Below are 22,148 nucleotides of genomic sequence, written 5' to 3' on the forward strand. Positions count from 1 at the left end.
GTAGAGAATAAAGAGTAAACAAAGGTACTACGGGGACCCAGGAGCTGGCCAAACCGTGGCTGTTCATAGGGAAGGAAGCTGCAGCTCAGAGAGGCTAAGCACCTATCTGAGGCCACACACACTGAGGACAGAGCCGGCGTTTGAACACCAGAGTTGTGTGGCTCCAAGCCCAGGTGGCCAGGGACAGCTGCTAGTCACTGTCAGAGGTTCAGGAATTCAGGGTGCAAACAAAAGGGGAGCAGCATGGAATAACCCAGAAACGCCTACCTCTGGCACCTACACAGGCCAAGGCAGCAGGCAGCTGCAGAGGGACCCCGGGGTTGGGGGGGAGGATAGTGCCTGGCTGCCACTCGCTTCTTCATGTCTGTTATGGGAAAAGTCTCTAACGAACAAGGTCGCTTCGACCTTTCACACCAGGGGCTGGTGAGATGGCTCGGCGGGTAAGGGTGACAGCCACCAAGTTTGATGACCCGAGGTCAGTCTCTGGGACTCACACTGGAAGGAGACAAATGACTACTCTAAGTTGTCCTCTGACGTCCTCATGCGTGCTGTGGGTCACCCTCCCCTGACCCCATGTGAAAATCGACAACAACCCAGAAACGAGGTGTAATGACACACGCCTGTAAGGCAGGAGGATGGCCAGTTCAAGGCCCACCTGGGCTACACGGTAGGACCCTGTCTTGAAGCAATATGGGTACCAGTAAGAGCAGAAGCAAACCAAAAGGCACAATGCAGACTTCCTCATTGTGGCCCAGCAGCAGCCCCTGCTTAGCCTCAGCCTGCCACCAATACCTCTTGAGGGCTCCACCCTAAAGAGAGGGTGGCTGTTTGTTTTCTCTCCAATACCATTCCCTGCAAACTCCTATTCATCCTGCAGAGCCAAGCCTGAATGTCCCCATTTCCAAAGCCTCTCTGGATGTCCCTTCCACCCTTCCCACAACACTGGGCAACAGCTAGTATTAAAGGAGCCCTCGGTCACGGGCCAGGCCCTGTGTCGAGTCAAGAGGGCACACATGTGCCCTCTTTCATCCTCACACCTTGTGGGTGGGAATGTTACTCTCCACACAATACAGACAGATACAGCGACTTGCCCAGGGTCACGCCCCAAACCCTGCCTTCCCTGCTAAGACAAGCCCTTGTTTTGTGTTTCAGCTGGCACACCAATGAGCATGTTGACCGTTTGCAAGCCCCCTGCCTTGGCTCAGGTTCCCTCAGGGGCTCTTACTCATCTTGGGAATCCAGCACCGGCCAGTCACGTGGTGCTGGCTTTGATTTTAGGACACTGCTATTCCTTCCTACTCAGCCTTGCCTTCCCTCTCCTGGGATATCCCGGAGACTGGCTTTGCGCGTGGCAGACGAGTGGGGGTGGGGTGGGGTAGGGCATCCTACCAGTGACAAGAGCCTGTGGCTTGGAGGCAGGCTGATAATGCTGGCCTTGCAGGCAGAAGGGAAATGCCTAGCCGAGACCCCCAGCATGGCGGGCGGGGCAGCAGACCGGGTGAGGGAGCTTTGGGAGGGGTGTGGCTGCTTGCCACCACATCCAGCTCAGCAGGTAGGCTATAGGAGGGTGCTTATTAAGAGCCACCCTCATGGCTGGGTTAGAGTGAGCATGGGAGTTTCAGTTTACCATACAGAGAGAGCTAGGGCGGTCCTGAAGAGAAAGAGCTGGGTGCAACCCCGGGGAGCACCTGTGGTGTCTGAAACATGGACGAGGTACTCTCTATTGAATTTGTTTTTTTGTGGGACGAGGGACTGAACTCTGGACCCAGCACATGCTAAATATTCTACCAGTGAGCTATAATTCTCCAACCCCACCTCTTAAAAAAATTTTTTTTTCTATTTTGAGACAGGATCTAATGTTGGCCAGGTTGGCCTTGAGTTGGCTCTGTAGCCAGGCAAGCCTTGAGCAGGTGACTTCCACACTGGCCTCCCAGGTAGCTTGCCTTACAGGCCTGGGGTTGGAACACTCTCCCGAACTTAAAGATGTCAGGCATGGTGGCACATGTCTGAACTATGAACAGTGGGAGGCTGAGGCAGAAGGATCATGAGCTCATGGGCTGCCTGTCTCAAAAACAGCCTTTACATTCCTGTCTATTTTCTGTGTCTTCTTTTAAATTGGGTATCATGTAGGGGAAGGTTGGCATCGGACTCTCCAAGTGGCTGAGGGTAACCTTGAACTTCAGACTGTCCTGTCTCTTCCTCCTAAATTTTGAGATTACACGTGAGTATCACCACATCTGTTTTGTTTTGTTTTTGAGTCAGGGCTTTATGCAGCCAGTACGGAGCTGAGGATGATCTTGAATTTCTGATCCTCCTGCTTCTACCATCCCTGTGATAGGATTACAGGCATGTGTCAGCATGTTGGGTTTCATGCAGTGCTGGAGACTCAAACTCAGGGCTTCATGCACACTAGGCAAGCACTCAACCAGATAAGCCTAAGGCATTTCTAAATATATCCTAAGGTATTTCTAAATATATCCTAAGGTATTTCTAAATACATCCTAAGGTATTTCTAAAGAGAGAAAACCCATCTCTTGAATACATCAGAAACTGGCTCTGGCTTAACCTCTCTGATCTGTCATTGTGAACTTGGAGACCATAGGTAACTTCCATGAGTTGAAGTCTGCCTGCTTGGAAGGGGAGTGGGGGTTAGGGAGGACTCATCATGAACTAGCTGGGGTTATCACCAAGAACACAAGAGCCACAGAGCCCTCTTTCTGTGAAAGATTTGCCAGGCCCACAACCCTGGAGGCGTTGAGGATGATGGCGGCCCAAAGCCCCCATCTATTGCACCCTGTCTTGCTTCCCCTAGACACAGCCTTGTCTGGGCCAGAACTCCAGAGCTGTAGTGGTATCTCTATCTCATCTTTCCCCTGACATGAGAGACATCCTTCAGCCACAGCTACGGGCCAGGCAGGCAGAGACCAAGGTCCAAGTTGCCCAGTCTGCAGAGGCAGCTGCAGGACCTTGGTGGGCAGATTTCTCTAGAAGGCTGGGTTTTCAAGCTGGACTCTGGGAATTCCTGGGAGTTCTAGGGAGGGCCTCTGGGGCTGGTAGGAGGGAGGAGGATGTGACTCCCTCGCTCTTTCTCTCTGCCTGCCAGGGCATCCACAGTTGTGCCACTTTAATTAAGCTTCTATCACCTTTGTCTCTACAAAGACTGGTTCAAACAGTAAGAGGCCTGAAGTTCTAGCCCCCAGCTGGCTCTGATAAGAGACCCTTTTTCCTAGCGACAGGCCCTAGGTGGTTGCCCCAGTCCTCATCCATTGCCAGTATTGTCCTGTCACCCTGGGCACAGACCGGAATCCCCCTTCTTTCTAAATGACAGTCATTCAAAGTGAGGACCGTGTGCCTGCTGAGCTGCCTGCTTCGCCGAGTCGTTCCCAGGGCTACATGCTCCACACTCACAGGGGACAGGCAGGGAAGTGGGGCTACTGCACCCAGCACGCTGTGACCAGGGCAGGCAAGATACAAAGCCTCAGTCTCCTAGCACCACTGGGGACAGGTCTGGTTTTACAGGACTTGTAAAATTTGTGTGCATGTGTAGGTCAGAGAAAGATGCCTACCTGAGACAAGGGGCTCTCCCAGAACCAGCAGCTCATCGATTCAGCAAGACTACCTGGTCAGCAAACCCCTGAGAGCCTCTTGTCTCTATCTCCCTGGGGCTGGGATCACAGAGCTGTAATAGTGGGCTCAGTTTTTCACATGGGTGCTGGGCATCCAAACTCAGGTCATTATGAGACTAGAGTAAGTGCTTTGTTGACGGAGCCATCTCCCGAGAGGCAGGATCTTTTATGAGAAGGGGTATCTGTTCCTTCGTTTGCTATGCTGATATCAATAATATTAGTATTTGACAATACTAATGTCCTTAGATTTATTACAGGAATCCCATGGCCAAACCCAGGTCAGAGGTGACAAAGCCCTTCCACAAGCCCCTGACTGCAACCTGGGGCCGGGTAGCAACTTCATCCAGGCCAGGTGCCACTACCCTGGAGTCTGGGCTTTTCAAGGTGTCACTATAGCAACCAGGGGTTCTAACACATGTCTTAGCAGGCTCTGGTAACACTAAGAAAGGGTCCACAGACACTGATACATGAGGAAACTGAGGCACAGAGGCAGACCACACAGTTTTCTCATAGGCTACCTCATTCTCAAACGTGTGCCTTTGGTCGCTGACTGCTTGCAGGAACAAAGAGACCCTGTGTGCCTGTTCACTACCCAGGTGTCACTAAGGACAGTGTCCGGGTATTACAGCGCCCACGTGCCTGCCTGGATGGTCTCCCAGAGAAGGAGGGGCATTGTGGTCCTGTATTTGTATGGCTCCTGCTCCTGCTGGCCGGGTGGTCACTGAGTAGGCAAGGATGCCCACACAGGTCCTGCAGGCTGGACCAAAGGCCCAGAAGTCATCTGCTCCTATTGGTGGCAGCATAGGAAAAGCAGGTAGGGTGAAGGAGGCCGCAGCCACCACTTCCTGGGCTCTTGCTTTGAGCATTTCCCTATTTTAGGGGCCTTAGATTAAATCCCTACAACAGCCCAGGAGCTGGAAGAATGGGAGGATATGTGACCTCGTGTGGTTCTGCCCAAGTGCTGCAGCCAGTGCTCTCAACTGTGACCTTATTTGCAGATACAACACAGTAAAGGACCTCAAGGAGAGATTATCGTGGATTCCAGTGGGTCTGAAGTCCTTACTCAGATGAAAGGGTTGAAGAGAGCTATCTATTGAGGGAGTGGGTCCCTGAGCTCGGAAGGAATACATTTTTTTGTTTTTGTTTTTTTTGCCTGTTTTGTTTATTTCTCATGGGGGAAGTAGGCCTTACACTTGGCAATCCACCTACCTCAGCTTGTGCCACTGTATTAGCTAAGACCTGTAGTTCTAAGTTACCTAGCTTGGGGTCACCTCTTGCAGCTTCCATAGGTGGGTCCTGATATCTCCATTCAACAGAAGTCACAGTGTGTGACACTGAGGCCAGAGAGCCACGGAGCCTGTGGGCTCAGTCACCACTGGCTTTCCCTGAGCACACCACTGTTCACATACGCCTCCTCTGCCCTCCCCAAAGATGCCATGTGGTTCCATATAGGTTCTAACTCTGCACACAGCCCATCCGTGTCTTGGTCATCCAAGTGGCTCTGAATCCAGCCACCGTAGGCCCACCCTTCCTCTCCCCTCAAGCAGACTGTGGCCATGGCCCCAACTGATCCCCTGCCACCCTGCTGCTGCTTCAGGTAAAACAACAGCCAGAGCTCCTCCTTGAACCTAAGCTGGACTTTGTCACTGGCTTTCATAACCCACTCGGTACAATTTAGCAATGCCATGTTTGCTATCTGCCAGCTTTCCCGGGACATGGGACACAGTATGGAGAGCGCAATCACCCAGCTTGGCCCTGCCTACCTCAGTATGGCATTTCTGTGTCCGTGAAGAGCGTCCTATCTCCCCGCGCCTGCTCCAGTATATACCCAAGAGACCTTCAGGAAATCAGCCTCAGTGACTGACACCTGATCCAACCCCCATCCCCGCCTGATTTCCCGTCCCATCTTCTCTTTGAAACGGATGTTCCCGTCTCTCCACAATGGATCTCTCTTGAGACCATAAAACTGCTACCTGCCAGGAGGCAGTGTTCAGCCTGCTCAAAAAACCAAGAGGGACCTGAATGGAGTTTCCCTCCCCCGCCCACCTGTGGTGTGATGCTTACACTGGTTCTGAGTCAGCTGCTCTCTTTAGTTGGAAGAACAAGGGCCCTTACTTCTTTCCACCAATATCAGTTACCACCGCAGACAGCAAAGGGCAAGCCACAGAGGTGGAGACACGCAGGCTACAGTTCCTGGCTGAGGCCCTGGGGGCTCTGTCCTGGTTCCTCCAGTTGGACTGTGTGGAGCAGAAGGCCAGGGGATCTTGGGGTAGTAGCTGAAGAGGGAGTAGGGAGACAGAATGTGTGGAATGTCACACAATGGCACTATCACCTTCTAGCCAAGTGGGATTTGAACCTAGGCAGGTCAAGGAACCTATGCCAGTTTCCCCAATGTGGAGTTTCAAAGCAGTACATGGACTTCAAAGCCAAGCTAATGCAAAACTTTGTTTCTCTGTCCACTCACTCATGGACTGTTTACTGTGTTTGTAAGGCACACTCGCAGTCGGTGGGCTAGAGCAGGGACAATTTATCCCATTCACGTGTGTAGTCTGCACATGGGTGTGTATGTGCAGGCGTGTGTATGGGGTGGGGCAGGAGACAAGACGAAACATGTGAACAAATGACCATATAGACTGGTGAGATGGCTCAGAGGGTCAAAGTGCTTGAAGATCAGATTTGGGATTCCCAGAGCCACACGGTGGCCCACCGGACATTCCAGCATTAGAGGCAGAGACTGAATCCTGGGAGAAAACTGGCTAGTGAGACCAGCCCAGACAGAAACCCGGGGTTCAGTGGGGGATCCCGCTGCAATATATGACCTGGAGAGTGACTGAGGAAGACATCCAACTTCAACCTAGGGCCTCCATGTGCACAACCTGGCACACACGCACTCATCCAAACATACCAGCACAAATGCATGCACACCACAAACACACATACATACACACACACTCACAATCTCCTCAAAACTAAACAAAACTCCAGATAACCATGCAAAATATGGGTGGCTATAAGCTTCCCAACACAAAGCTTTACAGGGATGGAGAAAGATGGTGTGTGTGTTGGGGAGGAGGAAGTTGGCTGCTGGAATAAGGTAACAGTTCAGCAGAGACCTGAGGGATGTGAGGGAGGCCAGGCAGATATCTCGGGGAAAGAGGCACACAGAGCAGCCAATGCACACACAGACCTTGAGCAGGAAGGCGTTTAGTGTGATGGTGTGAGGCCATCCAGAAGGAGGCCAGTGTGCCACAGCTGAACGTCGGGTACCAGCCACCATGGGCACTGGATTCCACTTTAGTGTGACAGTGTGAGTGACAGAGTGGTAGCAGTACTATGAGCAGAGACATGACAGCGTCTGGTTTGGATGTTGGGGGAAGTTTGGAGTCCTGAGAGGGGAATTTAGGATTCAGGTGGGGTAGGACTGGCTAGGAGGTATGGCACACTCAAGTGATGAGGTGTCTGGGAGTGGGTGATGTGAAAGGAGAAATTTAGCAGGCTTGCAGGATTGGCTGTGGGCTCTCAGAGGAAGGAACCAGGCTTACAAAGGGCTGAGGAGGAGGTTGGAAAAGAAAGCTGCCATCTAGAGCTCCATGGCTCCTGTCCCCGGGAAAGCGAGCTCTGCTAAGTCTGGCTATCTGGGAAGAGAAAGAGCTTGACCAAATAAGCCCCCAGGCTGCTTCAGTTTCTGAAAGCATGGCCCTGGCGAAGCGGAGGGAAGCTGAGGGCCAGGCAGGCTACCACCTCGGCTGTAAACACAGTTTCCCACAACACAGTGGCCCCTGTCCCTGACAGCTACCACACCGCTGCCTTGGCACTCTGTGTTCCACGCAGAAGGAGCAAGGCTGGCCAGCACGCTCACATGACGGAGTCAGTGGCCAGGCGCAGCACTCAGACAGCTGCTCTGGCAGGAGGTGCCAGGCAGTCTTTCTGCAAGTCAGGTGAGGTAGAGCAGGGGTGGTGTTGGTGAAGAAGGGGCAGACGCAAGGGGATGGGGGCATCTGGATTGCAGTGGGTAGGGACTGGTGGGTGCGTGTGGGTGATTAGGGTTCCAGGCTGCATGGAGAAGGGAGGAGCATGGATGCAGCAGCTTAGTAGTGGCCAGAGGCTGGAGTCCAAAGTGCAGATAGAGGTGGGGTGAGGCGTAGGGGTCACTCTGGCTAAAGACAGGGACAGGGGTGAGGAGCAGGAAGCTGGTGTTGGGGTCCTGAATACATGTGGGGACAGAGTAAAGGGTTGGGGTTAGGATCCTGGGTGCAAGTAGGGGTGGGGTTATAGAGAAAATAGGGGCCTTGGGTGGGGTCTGGAGTAGAGATAGAGGAGATGTGGGAAGAAAGAAAGGGACTGGATTGGGGTCTCAGGTGCAGAAGGGAAACGGGGGAGACAGGAGACGGACACTGGGCTCAGATGGCCAGGGACTGACGATAGAAAAGGGGTACAGCTCTCAGGCCACTCCGACCTCAGGCTCTTCCTCTGTGACCCGCCTGGCAGTAAACAAATGATGTCCTGGGTGCTGCTGACTGGTGGCTGAACCCAGAGCAGCAAACGGATGGGCTCCGGGAAAGCGGCAGCCCCGGGCCATGCAGCCTGTTAGAGTGCAGCCTTGTCCCAGCCACACGCTTGCTCCTTGCTCTTCAATGAGGGCGGTTCAGCTGTACACGCCAACAGGAGGCTGCAAAGAGCCACCAGACATTGCAACACGCAGCCAGTCTGCTGGCCGCTGGGTGAACCGTCCGCCATCCCCTCCCGCCCCCCTCAGCCATAGGCACCCGCCCAGCTGGAAGGCTTGCCTGGAGCATCCCCCAGGACTGGCAGCTTCCACTGTCTGAAGTCAGCCTCCCCTGTAGGGACTGCAGGGGGGATCCCGGACATGCACCACCCTCAAGGGACCTCCAAATTCAGGGGCAGGGTCTTAGGTCAGCTCTTGGTCTTTGTCCAGCGGGTTGGGAAGTATTACTCTGGCTCTCCGTGTCTGCAGTGGCTCTGGACTTTATGGAAAGTTCATGGAGAAGGCATGATATTCTCTAGGTATAACGACAAGCCAAATCGATGACGCTTGCTGTCCCCAGCCAGACTGTTTAGTCCAGAGGTCTCCCTGGCTCCAGCTCCTTGGACATACTGCCCTTTTGGTGGGAAGCTCCCTGGTGGGGAGGGGCAGGAAATCTACTTGGGAGTGGACTTGCTACGTGGCTGGATGAGCCACCTGGGCTCTCTCTCTGGGCTCCATCATTTGTAGCTGGCTTTCTTGTACTGGAGAAGGTCAAAAGTGCACAAACATGCTCCTGGAACAGGAAGGCTGCTGCTGAGCAGCCAGAGATGCTGGGCCTGCCTGGGGACAACCTGGAGCCACAGACAGCCCCGGGCACATGCTGTCCCCCACTGGCCCTCAATCATTTACAATGGGAAGCCGGGGCTTCAGCCCCTTAGGGATACAGAGTTCTGTGGGCCTCAGGAACCCTTACACTGACTTCCTTGGTGGGTCCTGACTCTCATGCCTATCCTGCTTTGGGGGGGGACAGAGAGCCTTGAAGTGACCCTAGATCCCTGTGTGTTAGGTTGGGGGAGGGGAGAGAGGTCAATGCCCTCTATGGCTCTCCACCTTCTTTTCTGAACATGGGTGCTGGCAGTGCTGGCTAGTCTGGCTGGCCACGAGGATCCTGGGATCTACCTGCCTCCTCTCCCCAACACTGGAGTTACAGGTGCCCACAGCACCGATGGCTTTTCCATGGGTGTCTGAACGCAGCGTCCTCATGCTTGCACAGCATGCTCCTCGCCCACCAAGCCATCCCGCAGTCCTGTGACCCCCCATAACGATCACCCTTGGAATGTGACTTCACCCTTACTTCCGTCCCTCCCCTCTCACTGTCCAGCTTCAGTATCTTTGTAACATCTGGGTATTACGTGGAATGACAATAGTTAGCATGTGGTGTCCTCTCCCCACCCGCCCCCTGCAAAGAATTCATGCATTCTGGGAAGCCGGGTGCCGGGCGAACATGCGAGAGATGAATGACATCATGTTGTCAGCAATGATAAAGCTGCTGATTACCGCTAGGACCAGCCACAAAATGCGAAGACCTTTGCTCTAACAACCATGAAGAATTTAATCACAGAGACTCGAGAAAAGGAAACCAAGTGGAGGACCAAGCGTGATCGCCTGGTCGCACCAGCACTCACGCCAGCAACACTCAATGCTATTGCTCAGCCATGGGCCTTCTGCCCGTCCTGGGTAGCAGGCAAAACAGACCCGCCATTCAACATTTAAGATGCAGGCTGGGAGATGGCTCAAAGAATAAGGGCACATACACACATAAAATAATCTTTAAGATCTATCTATTGGGCTAGAGAGATGGCTCAGAGGTTAAGAGCACTGGCTGCTCTCCCAGAGGACCCAGGTTCAACTCCCAGCACCCACATGGCAGCTCACAACGGTCTGTAATCATTTCCAGAGGTCCCGACACCCTAAAACAGACGTGTGTAGGCCAAACACCTAAATGCACATAAAAAACAAAAAAGATCTATTTATTTTTATTTTATGTGTATGGAGTATTTGCCTGCCTGTGTGTACTGTGTATGTCTGGTGTCAGGAGGCTCTAGAAGAGGGCACCGGAGCCCCTGGAACTGGCATCATGGACAGCTGTGAGCCATCGAGTGGGTGCTACGAACTGAACCTGTGTCCTCTACAGGACTGACAAGCATTCGTAACCACTGTGCCTTCCGTCTTAATCTCTCAAAGGAATTATGATCACTGCGTGTCTACGCGCGGGGTGTGTGTGTAGTGGCGTGTGTGCCGCAGCTGTGTGTGCGGATCAGAGTACAACTTTGTGGAACTTGTTTCCAACTTCGCGTGGGTTCCAGGGGACCGAACTCAGGTCACCAGGGTTTTGCAACAATTCTCATCTGTTGGGTAACTTGCTGGCTCTGACTCACTTCAGACATGGACACTGGGGCCCTAGAAGCACGCCAATCAAGACTGCAGCCAGGAAGTGGTTGGGTGGCCCTGGCCCTGGCCCTGGCCGGCGACACCTCCTGCAGAGGTGAGAATTCAGCTGTAGCTTAGAAAGATGAACTTGCCCCTCCACTCCCCCTTCCTTCCTCAGCATGCCGAATCCTGAGGTGTACCCAGTAACACACCAGGTCTGGTGGTTCCCAGGGAGACTTAGCTCACTAAGCTAAGTACTTTATTAAGGCAAGCTTTAAGGTACTTAGAGGGTGTTCGAGGGTGTTTGAAGGTCCTCTGCTAAGAGGACACAGGCCACATGCTTTGGAGTTCACCTTCCAGGTGACTGCTGGTGGGCTGTCAGAGTGGGACCTAGGCCTGCAGGGCTGGGGAATGCAACAGGAAGTGCTGCAGCATGGCAGGAAGTGGCTGGGTCAGCACATCCTGCAGGGAACAGGATGGTGGGAGTGCAGCTGTGGGTCACCAGAAAGGCAGGGCTTTTCCTGAGGACCAGCCCTACAAAAGGCCCTTCCACAGAAGGCACCTCATTGCTCCACTCTCAGAGAATGCGTGTTCAAGATCAGACTCCCTTTAACCGTTGTCACGCAGTTCTGTGGGAAGTCTAGGGCTCCCTGTTTCTCTGCCCATCAAGTCCAAACTCTACCTGCAGCTATCAGCTTGCAGGTACAGCCCTTTCCTTTTTATCACCGTTCTCTGACACCTCTGCTCAGGCTATCCCATCAGCTCCCATCTGTTCTTTCCCAGACGTGCTTCCTTCTGCCAGCGGCTACAGCCTCATCCTCACATCGCACTTGGACCCTGCTCAGGTCATGCTCAGGATGAGGGGAGTATTTTCTTTTCTTCATAGTGGGGCCAAAGATAGAGGCCACATCCCTGCAGCACTTGCCATCACACCAAGATGCCATGCAGGCAGCTGCTCCAATTCCCCTGGTAGGCAGCCCCTTTCCACACTTGGGCAATGCTGGCCAGGTCCCCGTGTCCTCAGAACGATGCCCTTTCCTTCAGTCTAGCCCTGTGGGGAATCTTCATGGAGATGAGCGTATCTCAGCATGTCCTTTCCCATGGCTCAGCAGGACACAGTGAACTTGCACTTGTGTTTTGCTCCCCAAAGGTGAACTCTCCCAATGTGCCTACAGCCACCGTCCTGCTGCCTGCTGGGGCTGTGAACTCTTCCAGGCCTAGAGACTCTGGGTACGGCTTCTGGAACAGGGCACGGTGAGATGCAAGGCCTAAGCCTGAGCATTAGGCAGCTCTCTGGAAGTCTCTGAGAGGCTGGGTAGGCATGGCCATTTCATAGATGAGAACACCAAGGCCTACACAGAGAAAGGGGGGTGGCTCACAGGAAACCAGCCCCCAAGGGGTCATCGTGGATCCCCAGAACTATGAGCATGCTACTTTACAAGGGAAAGGGGTGGAGAGCCTGTGGAACGGAACGTGCTGACCCTCTGCTTTTCAGATGGACTGTCCTAGATTATTCAAGCTAGCACACACAGTCACAGGGTGCCTTAAAAGCAGGCAAGGAGAGCTGGAGAGACGGTACCCCAGTCAAACTGCTCGTGCAAAGAACCCGAGTTCAGTCCTTAGCACCCACGCGGTGGCTCCCGATCACTTATAACTCCAGCTCCAGGGTTCTGATGCCCTCTTTCTGCCTCCATGAGCCCTGCACTCACATGCACACACCCTTTTCTTCACATTCACACAGTTAAAAACGAAAATAAATGTAAAAAGCACGCAAAGGAAGGGCTGGGCTTCTGACCTCCAGAGCACTTTTTGAGATTGTGCATGCTATTCTGAAGGCGCTGACTTTGTGAGCACCGGCAGTGTGAACACGGAAGCTCAGATAAAGAGCACCGTCCGTGGGCCTCTGCCAAAGTCAACAGCATAGCAACTCCCGCCAACCTATCAGCAACAGTTCAAAGAACACAAACCATCTGTGCCTTAGAGACTATGGCCCATAGCTTCTCCACAGTGGCTGGCATTTACCCATCAGAGCATTCACCTTGTGCTCTGAACTGCACACACATTATCTTACTTCATCTCGTTTGGCAGAGAAAGAAAGTGAGCGTCAGAGAGGTATAGCAACTTGCCCAGGGCAACATGGCGAGCAAACAGAAGAGCCGACCTGTGAACTTTGGTGTTCCTGACTCCTGTGTTCAAAATCTGAATTGCCTCATTAAACGCGCACGCGCGCGCGCACACACACACACACACACACACGATACAAGACAGTAATTGTGCCAGCCAAGGAGGTGTGAACCCCAGGAGAGCTGTCTCCAGACGACGCAGAACCTGCGCCTTGCTGTCCCTAAGGCCCCTGCCCACTCCCCTGCTCACTTCCATTGGGAAGTGGCTGTGGCAGGCCAGGACACACTGCTAGGTCTTTGCTAGCTGAGACCGTGGGAGGGGAGGCCCAGGGTGGATGAGGCCCCATGTGGGTGTCTGGCAGCGCCACCTGCCTACATGGAGGTGAGGCTGCCCTCTGCAGTCATACTGGCCTCACCCCCATGGTGACCTTCAGTGTGGCTTGTCACTGGCTGTACACTACTGTGTGCAGGAGCTGCAAGAGAATGGGGCTGAGGGCTGGGGGGTCAGGAGTGGGATGGTGGGGAGTGGGACCTGGCTGCTTAAGGGCCTGAGGCTGCGGGAGGAATGGCACAGCCACAAAAACGGCCCCAGACATCGACCCAGCAAAGGCCTTCCTTCACTTGTACAGCACAGTGGCTTTTAAACCTTTGCGAAGTTTGCACACGAGGTCCGTAGGTGACCGCTGGACCACTCTTGAACCACTAACTCTGGAGAATGGAGAGGTTCCCTCTTGACCCCAAGAAGTCCCTTCTACCACGGATGTAAGCCAATGACCTGATAAGGCCTGCTGGGCTAGCCCTCAGAGGGCAGTCTCTACTGCGGGTGACTAAGGGGCAGTGTGAGCAGCCTCATGGCAGAGGGGGCCGCCTGATAACAGTAGGGGGGTGATAACGCTAGGGGGGGTGACTGAAGCGGCCCCGGATTGCAGGTCTGTCTCTCCACTGCTGGAATTACAGGTGTGTGCCGCTGCACTCGGCTTTTTTACGTGGGTCCTGGGGGGCTATAACTCAGGTCTTCATTACCAATGGAGCCATTTCCCTGGCCCACAGCCTGTTCTTAGAGTCAGGTTGTCAGGAGAGGGTAACAGTGGTAGCCCTGTTGGAAGGTTCATGGTTAACAACAACTGTCTGAGAGGATCTAGAATCACCCAGTGGGCAAACATCTGGGTTTGCTACAGCGGTTATCTAGCTCAGGCTAACTAGGGAGAAAGACCCCACGCTGAATGTAGGCTAGGTCCAAGACTGAATAAAAAGGAGAAACTGAGTCAAGTGCCAGAATTCACCTCTCTGCTTCCTGACTCTTCCTGAGTGTGATCAGCCGCTCACACTCCAGCCACAGTGACTTTCTGCCACGATGCTCTGTGGCCTTCAAACTGTGCCAAGACAGAGCTTTCCTCCCTTAAACTGTTTTTGTGAAAAGTTTTGTCACAGCAGTGAGAAAAGTGACTTGAGAAAGTGGCCTTGCCATGTGTGACCAGAAGAGTCCTTGCATGTAGCAGGTAAACCCTGGTTTTCAAATAGCAAGGGTATGTGGGTCCTATGTCCATCCAGACAACTGTCATTCAGGAAGTGCCAGAACCCAAAGACGCCTGGTCAGCAAGAAAAGCCAGAGCCTGTCCGGGGGCCTCTTCCTTCCTAGGGGATTTTGATGCACAAGCTTGTCAAGCAGCAGCCATAGTATATAGTTAGTGAGTTGCCATGGTAACCCATGGGCTCACTACAGAACCCATGGGTTTCCACTGCCCCAAAGATGGGACACTCGCTTCTTTCATAAGCAGCTAGAGGTTTGTATGAGTTTTTGACTGAATCCTTATGCCTTCATTTTCTCAGACAAGGGAACCAATGCCCAGAGAGATACAGTCACTTGCCCACCTTGGATTGGAAAAATACCTTGGCCCAGTTGCCATGGCAACTAGAGCAGACCAATACAGAGGTGGCCATGTCTATGGTACTACTAAGGAAGCCACTAACATTCCCTAGAGGATGGAGTGGGGGAAGATGGAACACCTTCTACCCCACCCCACATCTAACCCCAGCTATAAGTGGTCCTGGGAGACACCAGTATGTAGAAAATGAAAAGGTCACTAAAGGGAGACTCAATGATTAGAGTCACCATCCTGGGGTCACCATCCAGGATGAGGTGGGACTTTACTGCATTCCCCCTAGCAGTCACCTCCTTCCAGAAGTCTCCCAAGGTGACCTACACAGTAACCTCTCCATGCCTGCAGGTTTAGAGGTCACAGGTCATTTCTTAGTGTGAGGCTCCTGGCATGGAGGGAGTGAGGACTCTCACCCTGTGACCTAAAGAGAGATAGTTATGCTCCTCCCCCTTTTTGTGACCAGGACTTATGTCAACCCCTGGTCCTTTACTTAAAAGGCCAATCCTATATTAGTACCCCAAAGATGGGCTTGCTTGCTAGTCTTGTCTGTTTAATTGGTGTATCGAGAAAGAATGAACAAGCCTCATTTTCGAGGGCAGCCAGGACCCAGACTTTGGGCTTTAAAAACCCAGTAGCAATCCTTTAACAGTGGGCCCTGCATCTTTGAGGCACCACAACAGATGGCCACTCCTTTTTGGAGGGTGGCTGAAAGCCAAGATGGTTGAAAGTCTGCTTGGGGACTAGAGAGATGACTCAGCAGTTAAGAGCACTCTTGCAGAGGACTGGGGTTCTGGTCCTAGCACCCACACTGGGAAGTTCATGAACAGTTGTAACTTCAGGGCATCCGATGTCCTCTTGTGGCCTTCATAGGCACCTGCACACAGACAGTGCACTTATGTACATGCAAGCACACACACACACACACACACACACACACACACACACACGTCTTTAAAAAACAAAACAACAAAAGCTCTACTTAGCAGAGGCCAGTCCTGAGTTCTTGATCAGCCAGCCTCCTTCTCCAGTGCTAAAATGATAAGCCTGGGTCACTAAACCTGGCTTAAAATTAACCCAGAGGCCTGCAAGCCTGACCCTTTGGCAAGCACACCCCACCCATTGTATTTAAATACACCCCAACACAGTGCTTTGAATAAGTGGGCTTATCCACATCCTGCCTGCATCCTGTTGACTCCTGCCCTGCTCAGCAGACTCCCCCTCCAGAAACCTCTGTAGACCAGGCCCCAGGACTTAACAGCTCCCGTCTGACCTCTCTGTGACCCCGAGGGAGGCAGCTGGGTGGGGCTGAGATTATCTGGCCCAGAAAGAGAAACGCTGGTTGTGAAACTGGGCATCAGCGGTTCAAAGCTGGCTTCTAGCAAAGGACCCTGGTCCCAACTGCATCTTCACCTCGAATACAAGTTACAAGTCGCACCTGCCTCCGAGTGCCACCAAGGCCACTCAAAACAATGATGCAAAAAGGCCCTGCGGTCATGTACGCTACCATGCCACAGAGGTTGCCACAGCCGCATGTAACGTCTCCCTCTCCTACGGCGTTACGTGTGGGATGAGTGTTGTGTACAACAACCACAGTCATGCTTGTGACCTCAGTCGTTCGTGTCGCCAGGAACACAGATGATCACAGCCAGGCTGACAGATCCAAGTATCACCGGGAGCCAGGACCACCCAAGCAGCTGTCAGCATCACTTCTAGAAACTCACAGCATATTAAGATTAAACTTGAGGATGAAGGCTGAGAACACGAGCTTGCCTGGTTATACTTCCCTGTAGCACCCCGAAAAACTGTTAACTTTCCAAGGTCCTGCTGAGGGCATGCTGGGAGAGCTGTCTTCTTCCATGTCAGGCAGGGACCACTCCCCCTTCTGAGATTTGTTCATGCTTATCAGTGTTTTGTCTGTGTGTATGTCAGTGTACCACACGAAGCTGTGCCCTCAGGGGCCAGAAGAGGGTGTCAGATCCCCTAAAACTGGAGTTTCATACCATTGTGAGTTGCCATGTAGGTGCTGGGAATTGAACCTAAGTCCTTCGGAAGAGCAGCCAGTGCTCTTTCGTGCTGAGCCACCTCTCCATCCTGAAAATATTCTGTTGTAAGGGAGGACCCATCAACTGTGCAGGAGTCTGATGGTGGCAACAGGGCTTTAGGAATGACTTACCGGGACGTGACAACCAGACCCCTTTCCTATGTGGAAGAACAACAGAGATCTGTCTCACAAAGTATGGTTGGTAGGAAGTTAGTGGCTGTTGGAAGGGCTGGAGGTGTGTGTAGAGTCTCCTGTAAGTGGGGGCACAGTCTATCCTCCAAAGCTTTTCTTTGCTCAGTGAGATCTGATGGCTAGCAAGAAAGGCTGAGGTGACAGTGACAGGGTCCAGCTCCTCCAGCTTCCCCACAAGTTACCGGTCATCAGCTTTCTGATGTGTGGTTAAGTTATGACAGAGGCCACTGGAAGCTGCCACACACTGATCTGTGCCTTTGCTGTAACATCCGGGTGTGATGCGAGCCTTCAGGGATCTTTGGTGTATCCCTGCCTGCCCTCCACCCCCCCCCCCCCGTCAGCACCCCAGAGCACTGCCACCACCCGTCAGATGCCATAGGCAGGCTTTGAACTGGGTCTCTAGTCATGGGAATGGAGAGCCTGGGCCACCTTAGGCGCTGGGAGTGGGAGGGAGGGCACAGAAAGGAACGGAGCATGGGGGTAGAATGAAACTTACAAAAGGTTCTGAAGGCAGGCCCTGGCCAGCAGCTTCACACCCACACCCCCTATAAATACAGTAACACCAAGCAAGCTACTTCCTGTACTGCCTTCCTGAAATGGGACCTTGGGTCCTCAGGGGGATACTGGACCCTGTGCTCTTGCCTCTGTAGGCCCTCAGTCACGGTCTGGAGGCTTGCCTCTAGCTGGACCAAAAGATGGGGTACTCAAACACTTCCAAACAAGCCCTCCATAAACCTTTCTCCTGCTTCCATCAGGAGCTCCTGTCAAAACCTTGCTATACGCGCAGATGTGAGAGGATGGGTCTGAGTTTTGTGAGCAGCAATTACGGGGGAGGGGGGCACAGAAAATAAAAATTAAAAAAAATAAAAAAGGTTTGCTCAGGGGATGAAGCAACAAGAGTCCCCTCCCCCCAAGTCCCTAGGGTCTGTCTCTGTTCATCTTGGTGTCTTGTGGTCAAGAAGAGCTGTTTCCTGATAAAAGAACTTTTGAATTCCTCACATCCGTGTTCCTTTAAGACAAACTGTTAAGGGCTGGAGGGATGGCTCAGTGCTTTAGAATATTTGCTACTCTTTCAGAGGACCAGAGTTCAGTTCTGAACACCCATATCAGGCTGTGACTCCGCTCTAGGGGATCAGACATCCTGTGGCTTCCACAAGCACCTGTGTGTGTATGTCACACACACACACATATACAAAGGAAATACATCTTTTTTTTAAAAAGGAAGCCCTTTATTTGGGTCAGCTTTGTAGTCTGAGGCTCCCCACGGTCTACAAATATTGCAAATCCTACTTAACTCAAGGTCGTTATGGGAAACTGGGTTGTCCCGCCCCCTCCTGGACTTGCCAACTGTTTGCCGAAGGCTCTGAGCCTCCTTTCTTTCCCATTTGGGGAGTCTCCCCTGGATTCCATCTCACCAGAGTTCAGGCAGGGAGCTCGCTCTTAGCGCAGCCTCCGTTTTCAACAAGGCTGGTGCTGGTGCTACCTCTCTGCACCAGGCACACCACGGCCTTTCCTGGCTTCCTCCCATACTCCTGGGCCACCCCCAGGTGCCCAGTTCACACCTGTCTCCAACCAACTCAACTTCGAATTCTCAACGTCAGCCCTTGGTGGCCAAGCCCACGGGGCACTAAATGCTGCTGGCTCTGGGGGTTTTGCATGCACCGGCCCCAGACACATTCAGCCAAGAGGATAAGAGTGCGCATTCCCACGGGGATAGCTGGAGAAAGGCTTGGGGGGGGGGAGCAGAGGCTCCCGCCACTCTAGATAGTTATGATTCCTAGGGTTACGGAACCATGGGGGAAGAGGGGGTTATTCTGCCAGCCAAGCGAATGGCACTGGGAGTTTCCCAGGCCCCCCTGGATTTTCTTTTGGGTGACCCTGTCACCAATTAAAGGCCCATTTCTCACCAGCCTGGGCTTGTTTCCTGGAAAAGCCTGTCCTTTCCAAGGTAGGTGGGTGGTGCCTTCTAGGGTACGAACCTGCTGGACCCACTCTGCACTAATCACCCCTCCCCCCACCCCAAGTGCCTTCTTCTGACTTCAATTTAGGATTGTTTACAGTCGGTCAAGTTTTTCCAGATTGACAAAGCCTTCCTCATAAGCCTACTGCAGTCTGCCACAAGAGCAGTGAAAGGGCGGCAGGACCTGGGCCAGCTGGAAGATTCAGACAACGGGGACACAGACAGCTAACCAGTGTCAAGCATAAGCAACTGTCACCACGTATCCCTTCCGAAAGGGCCCCCTTTTCTGCCTTCTTGGTGCCCCTCCACAAGGAGCTTTGGAAGCCTTCCACGGGGACACCCTCCTCCTGCTCCCTTCCCCCCAAGAGAACAACTCCTACTTCCCCTTAATTCAGTGAAGCCAAGGGTTAAAAACCCTTCTGAACTCTCTTTCCAAAGGCAAGGTTAAGCAGCTGTCCAAACCACCCAAGGAGATTCAGGAGCTCCAGAAAGCTGGACGCCCCCCCCCCCCATCAGCTGTGCTAGGGCAGTCCAGCCAGGGAAGAGTTAACGGGCCATCAGCTTTGGCTGATAGCTCAGACTCCAAAGTTCAGTCCCAGGCACCGAAGGAATTGTAAATCTCAGGGCAGTATTTAACAAAACAAAAGCAACCTGGAATTACATGAAGGTTTGGCTTTCCACAAAGCATATTTACTAATCCCCAAGGTATGCAGCTCCATATCAGATCAGCTGGCTAGCCTGGTCCTCCCTTTCCCCGCTCCTTAGCAACAGTTTAAATTTCAAACTAATTCCCTGGTTTGTTCTCCGTCTTCGCGGGCCGGCTGCCGGCCTCAAATCCCTCTCCATTGATTGCTCTAGCCTCTGGATGAGTCAGCCTGGTCTGCAGTTCCAAGTTGGGTGACAGCTGGCTCTCCCTCCAATACTCTCCTGCACCACGTCTCCAATACCTGGAGCAAGGGGAGCCGCTGCCACCCACACAGCAAGAAGCAGTGGTCAGTGGGGCGTAGTGCCCCCCCATCCAGTGGGGGAAGGATCCCCTCTGCTCCAGAGGATCAGGGTTGAAGGTGAGGACAAGGGCTCTTTATCAGCGGCCGGTTACCCCCCACGGTCCTCTTCCAGGATTTTAAACACCTGGGCCTCCCAGTCTCTCGGCCAGGCTGGACCAACAGAGTCAGCTCCCCTCCTTTACGAATCCGAACAGAGACTGCATTCCCGGCCCCCCTCCCAGCCCCCACGTCCCTGCAGAGCGAAGCCTTCCAGGTTGGGACTAGGCAGCGAGTTGCCAAGCAAAATACCAAGCGCAAGCTTGCAGGAGGCTTCCCGCTCCACCCAGGGGCGCGCACGCCCCGCGCTCAGCAGGGTGCCGGCGGAGAGAGGAGGGTGGGGGGCTCAGCACCTTGAGGGAGGGAGTCACGCGGCGGAGCGGGTGGGTGTCCTAAGTCCGGGAGTGGGTGGGGTTAAACAGCCAGCTAGACACCAACCCCAGGAAAGGCCATCAGCTCGGGGCCTGGCAAAAAAGACACTCTGGTGCCTGGGAAATTTACAGACGTTGAAACCGACTAGTTTAATAGCCCCAGGTGATGCACGGGGTGGGTGGCCCGAGGCTCGGCTGGCTGGCACTGGTTTCCGCAGCCGCGGCAGGTGGGACACCCCCTGCCGCCCCCCGCCCCGCGCCACAGCCCCCTCACCCTGGGCGCCCACTTCCAGGTGTGGTAGTGACACCCCGCCCCCACGCCATGTACCTTTCTGGCGCCACGCTCTGCGAACTCCCGAGCGAGGTGGCGCCCGATGCCTCTCCCACCGCCGGTGATGAGGACTGACTCCCGCGACAGGTCCCGGAGCTTGGGGGGGAACGCCAGTCCCAAGGCCGCTTTGGTCACCAGATAGATCATTTGCAGAGGGAACACTACCAGCGCGCCCAGCCATTTCCACCCCATCCTCCGCGCGGCAGAGCCGGGCACGGGGGGGGGGGGGGGTAGAAGGCGGCGGACAAAACTCCCCGGACTAAGCAAAACAGGAATTAAAAAAAGAAAGAAAACACCCCAAACAATAATAAATAAACTAAATAAGGAAAGAGAGAGGCGTCCCACCTGGCCCACTCCTGAACTGATCTCTCTCCAGATGCAGAGCAATGGTCGAGGAAAAGTGGGGGATTAAAAAAAAAAAAGTAAAAGTAAAAGATAAAGTCTGCTCCGGCTTAGGAGGGGGAAAAAGTCTCAGAAGATTGGGACGGTGAGAGGGGCGGAGGGGAGGCCGGGGGCTGGGAAGTTCTAACAAGTTTCTTGCCCCAACAGCCTTTTCGGCTGGGAAATTCACAGGTAATGTTTACAGGCGGACAGAGGAGTTTAGGCAAGGCAGGGGGAGGGAAAGAAAAAAAAAAAAAAGCACCAACCACAAGCGCGCACACTGCCAAAGTCCGCGGTTTCAAAGTGCAAGATTTAAAAAACAAACAAACAAAAAAGCTGTTTCCCAATTGTAGCGCCCCCCTCCAACTTTCTCTAGGAAAAGAAAGAAAGAAAGAAAGAAAGAAAGAAAGGGGGAAAAAAAAACCCACAAAAACACCACACACACAAAACCTGGGGAGTGACTGCAGCTCCCAATTTCAGTCCGCGAAAGTCTCCCGACTCATTGCTATTCTCGGGCTCAGGAAATTGCTTAAACGCGATCTGATTGCCAGCACCGTGCGGCAGAAGTGGGGGGTCCGGGTGTCAGTTTCTTCCCGTGCACAGCTCGCCCTCGCGCGCGCCCGCCCGCCCGCTCTCTCCGGCTCCCTCCTCCCTCCCTTGCAGCCCGGGCTGGGAGTTGCCGCCGATGTGGCGGCTCCCTCTCCCTCTCTCTCTCCCCTTTAGCATTTATTGCCTTCTTTTTTTGTTCTTTCCAACTTGGACGGGCCCGACTGTGGAGCACCCGTGGAGAGGACGCCCTGGTCTGTACCGCCGTATTCGTCCGTTCGCGGGGCAGCTGCGGCGTGGACCGAAAGGGCGCCCCCTCCTTTTTTTTTTTTTTTTTAATACCCCATTAAGTCTGATTGACAGTTAAAGTTGTTGGGAGGCTTCCCTACTATGCCTTTGAGTGGCTGCGGCGACTTCCCCTCCCCCTGCGCCGCGGCGGGGCACGCGCCTGGGCGCGCACCCGCTCTCGGAGCGACCGGCCCTCTCCTGGGACCGGCTTCTCGGTTCTGCAAGCCGGGACTTGCCGCCCTGGTCCCCGAGGGCTCGCCACTGGAAGTCGGACGCGCCGGAACCGACTCCGGCAAACCAGCTCGCTCCCTCTCAGCCCGGGCCAGGTGACCCACCCCCGAGCGCCGGGCGAGCCGAGGGGGAGCTCGCGCAGGCCTTGAGGCAACCGGGTCGCCACGGGTTCATTTCAGGTCACTTGGTCATCCTCCTGCATCCAGGTAGGACCAGGAA

General features: G+C 53.7%; 1 protein-coding gene across 3 annotated transcripts in view; it reads right to left on the reverse strand.

Annotated features, from left to right (window-relative positions):
- Positions 1-21,685, reverse strand: part of Dhrs3 (dehydrogenase/reductase 3) — a 34,060-nt gene extending 12,375 nt beyond the window's left edge. Inside the window, exon 1 of one of the 3 annotated variants that reach the window (XM_060379125.1) lies at positions 20,829-21,685. Coding sequence is in view for 2 of the 3 variants with exons in the window: in XM_060379123.1 (XP_060235106.1) it covers positions 20,481-20,675 (195 nt within the window). In the remaining variant the exon portion in view is untranslated. Of the gene's footprint in view, positions 1-20,480 lie in introns of all 3 variants that reach the window. The other 2 variants (XM_060379123.1, XM_060379124.1) reach the window with 2 other exon arrangements.
- Positions 21,686-22,148: the final 463 nt, after the last annotated feature.

Source organism: Meriones unguiculatus, chromosome 3 (assembly GCF_030254825.1).
Source record: "Meriones unguiculatus strain TT.TT164.6M chromosome 3, Bangor_MerUng_6.1, whole genome shotgun sequence".
Classification (NCBI taxonomy): domain Eukaryota; kingdom Metazoa; phylum Chordata; class Mammalia; order Rodentia; family Muridae; genus Meriones; species Meriones unguiculatus.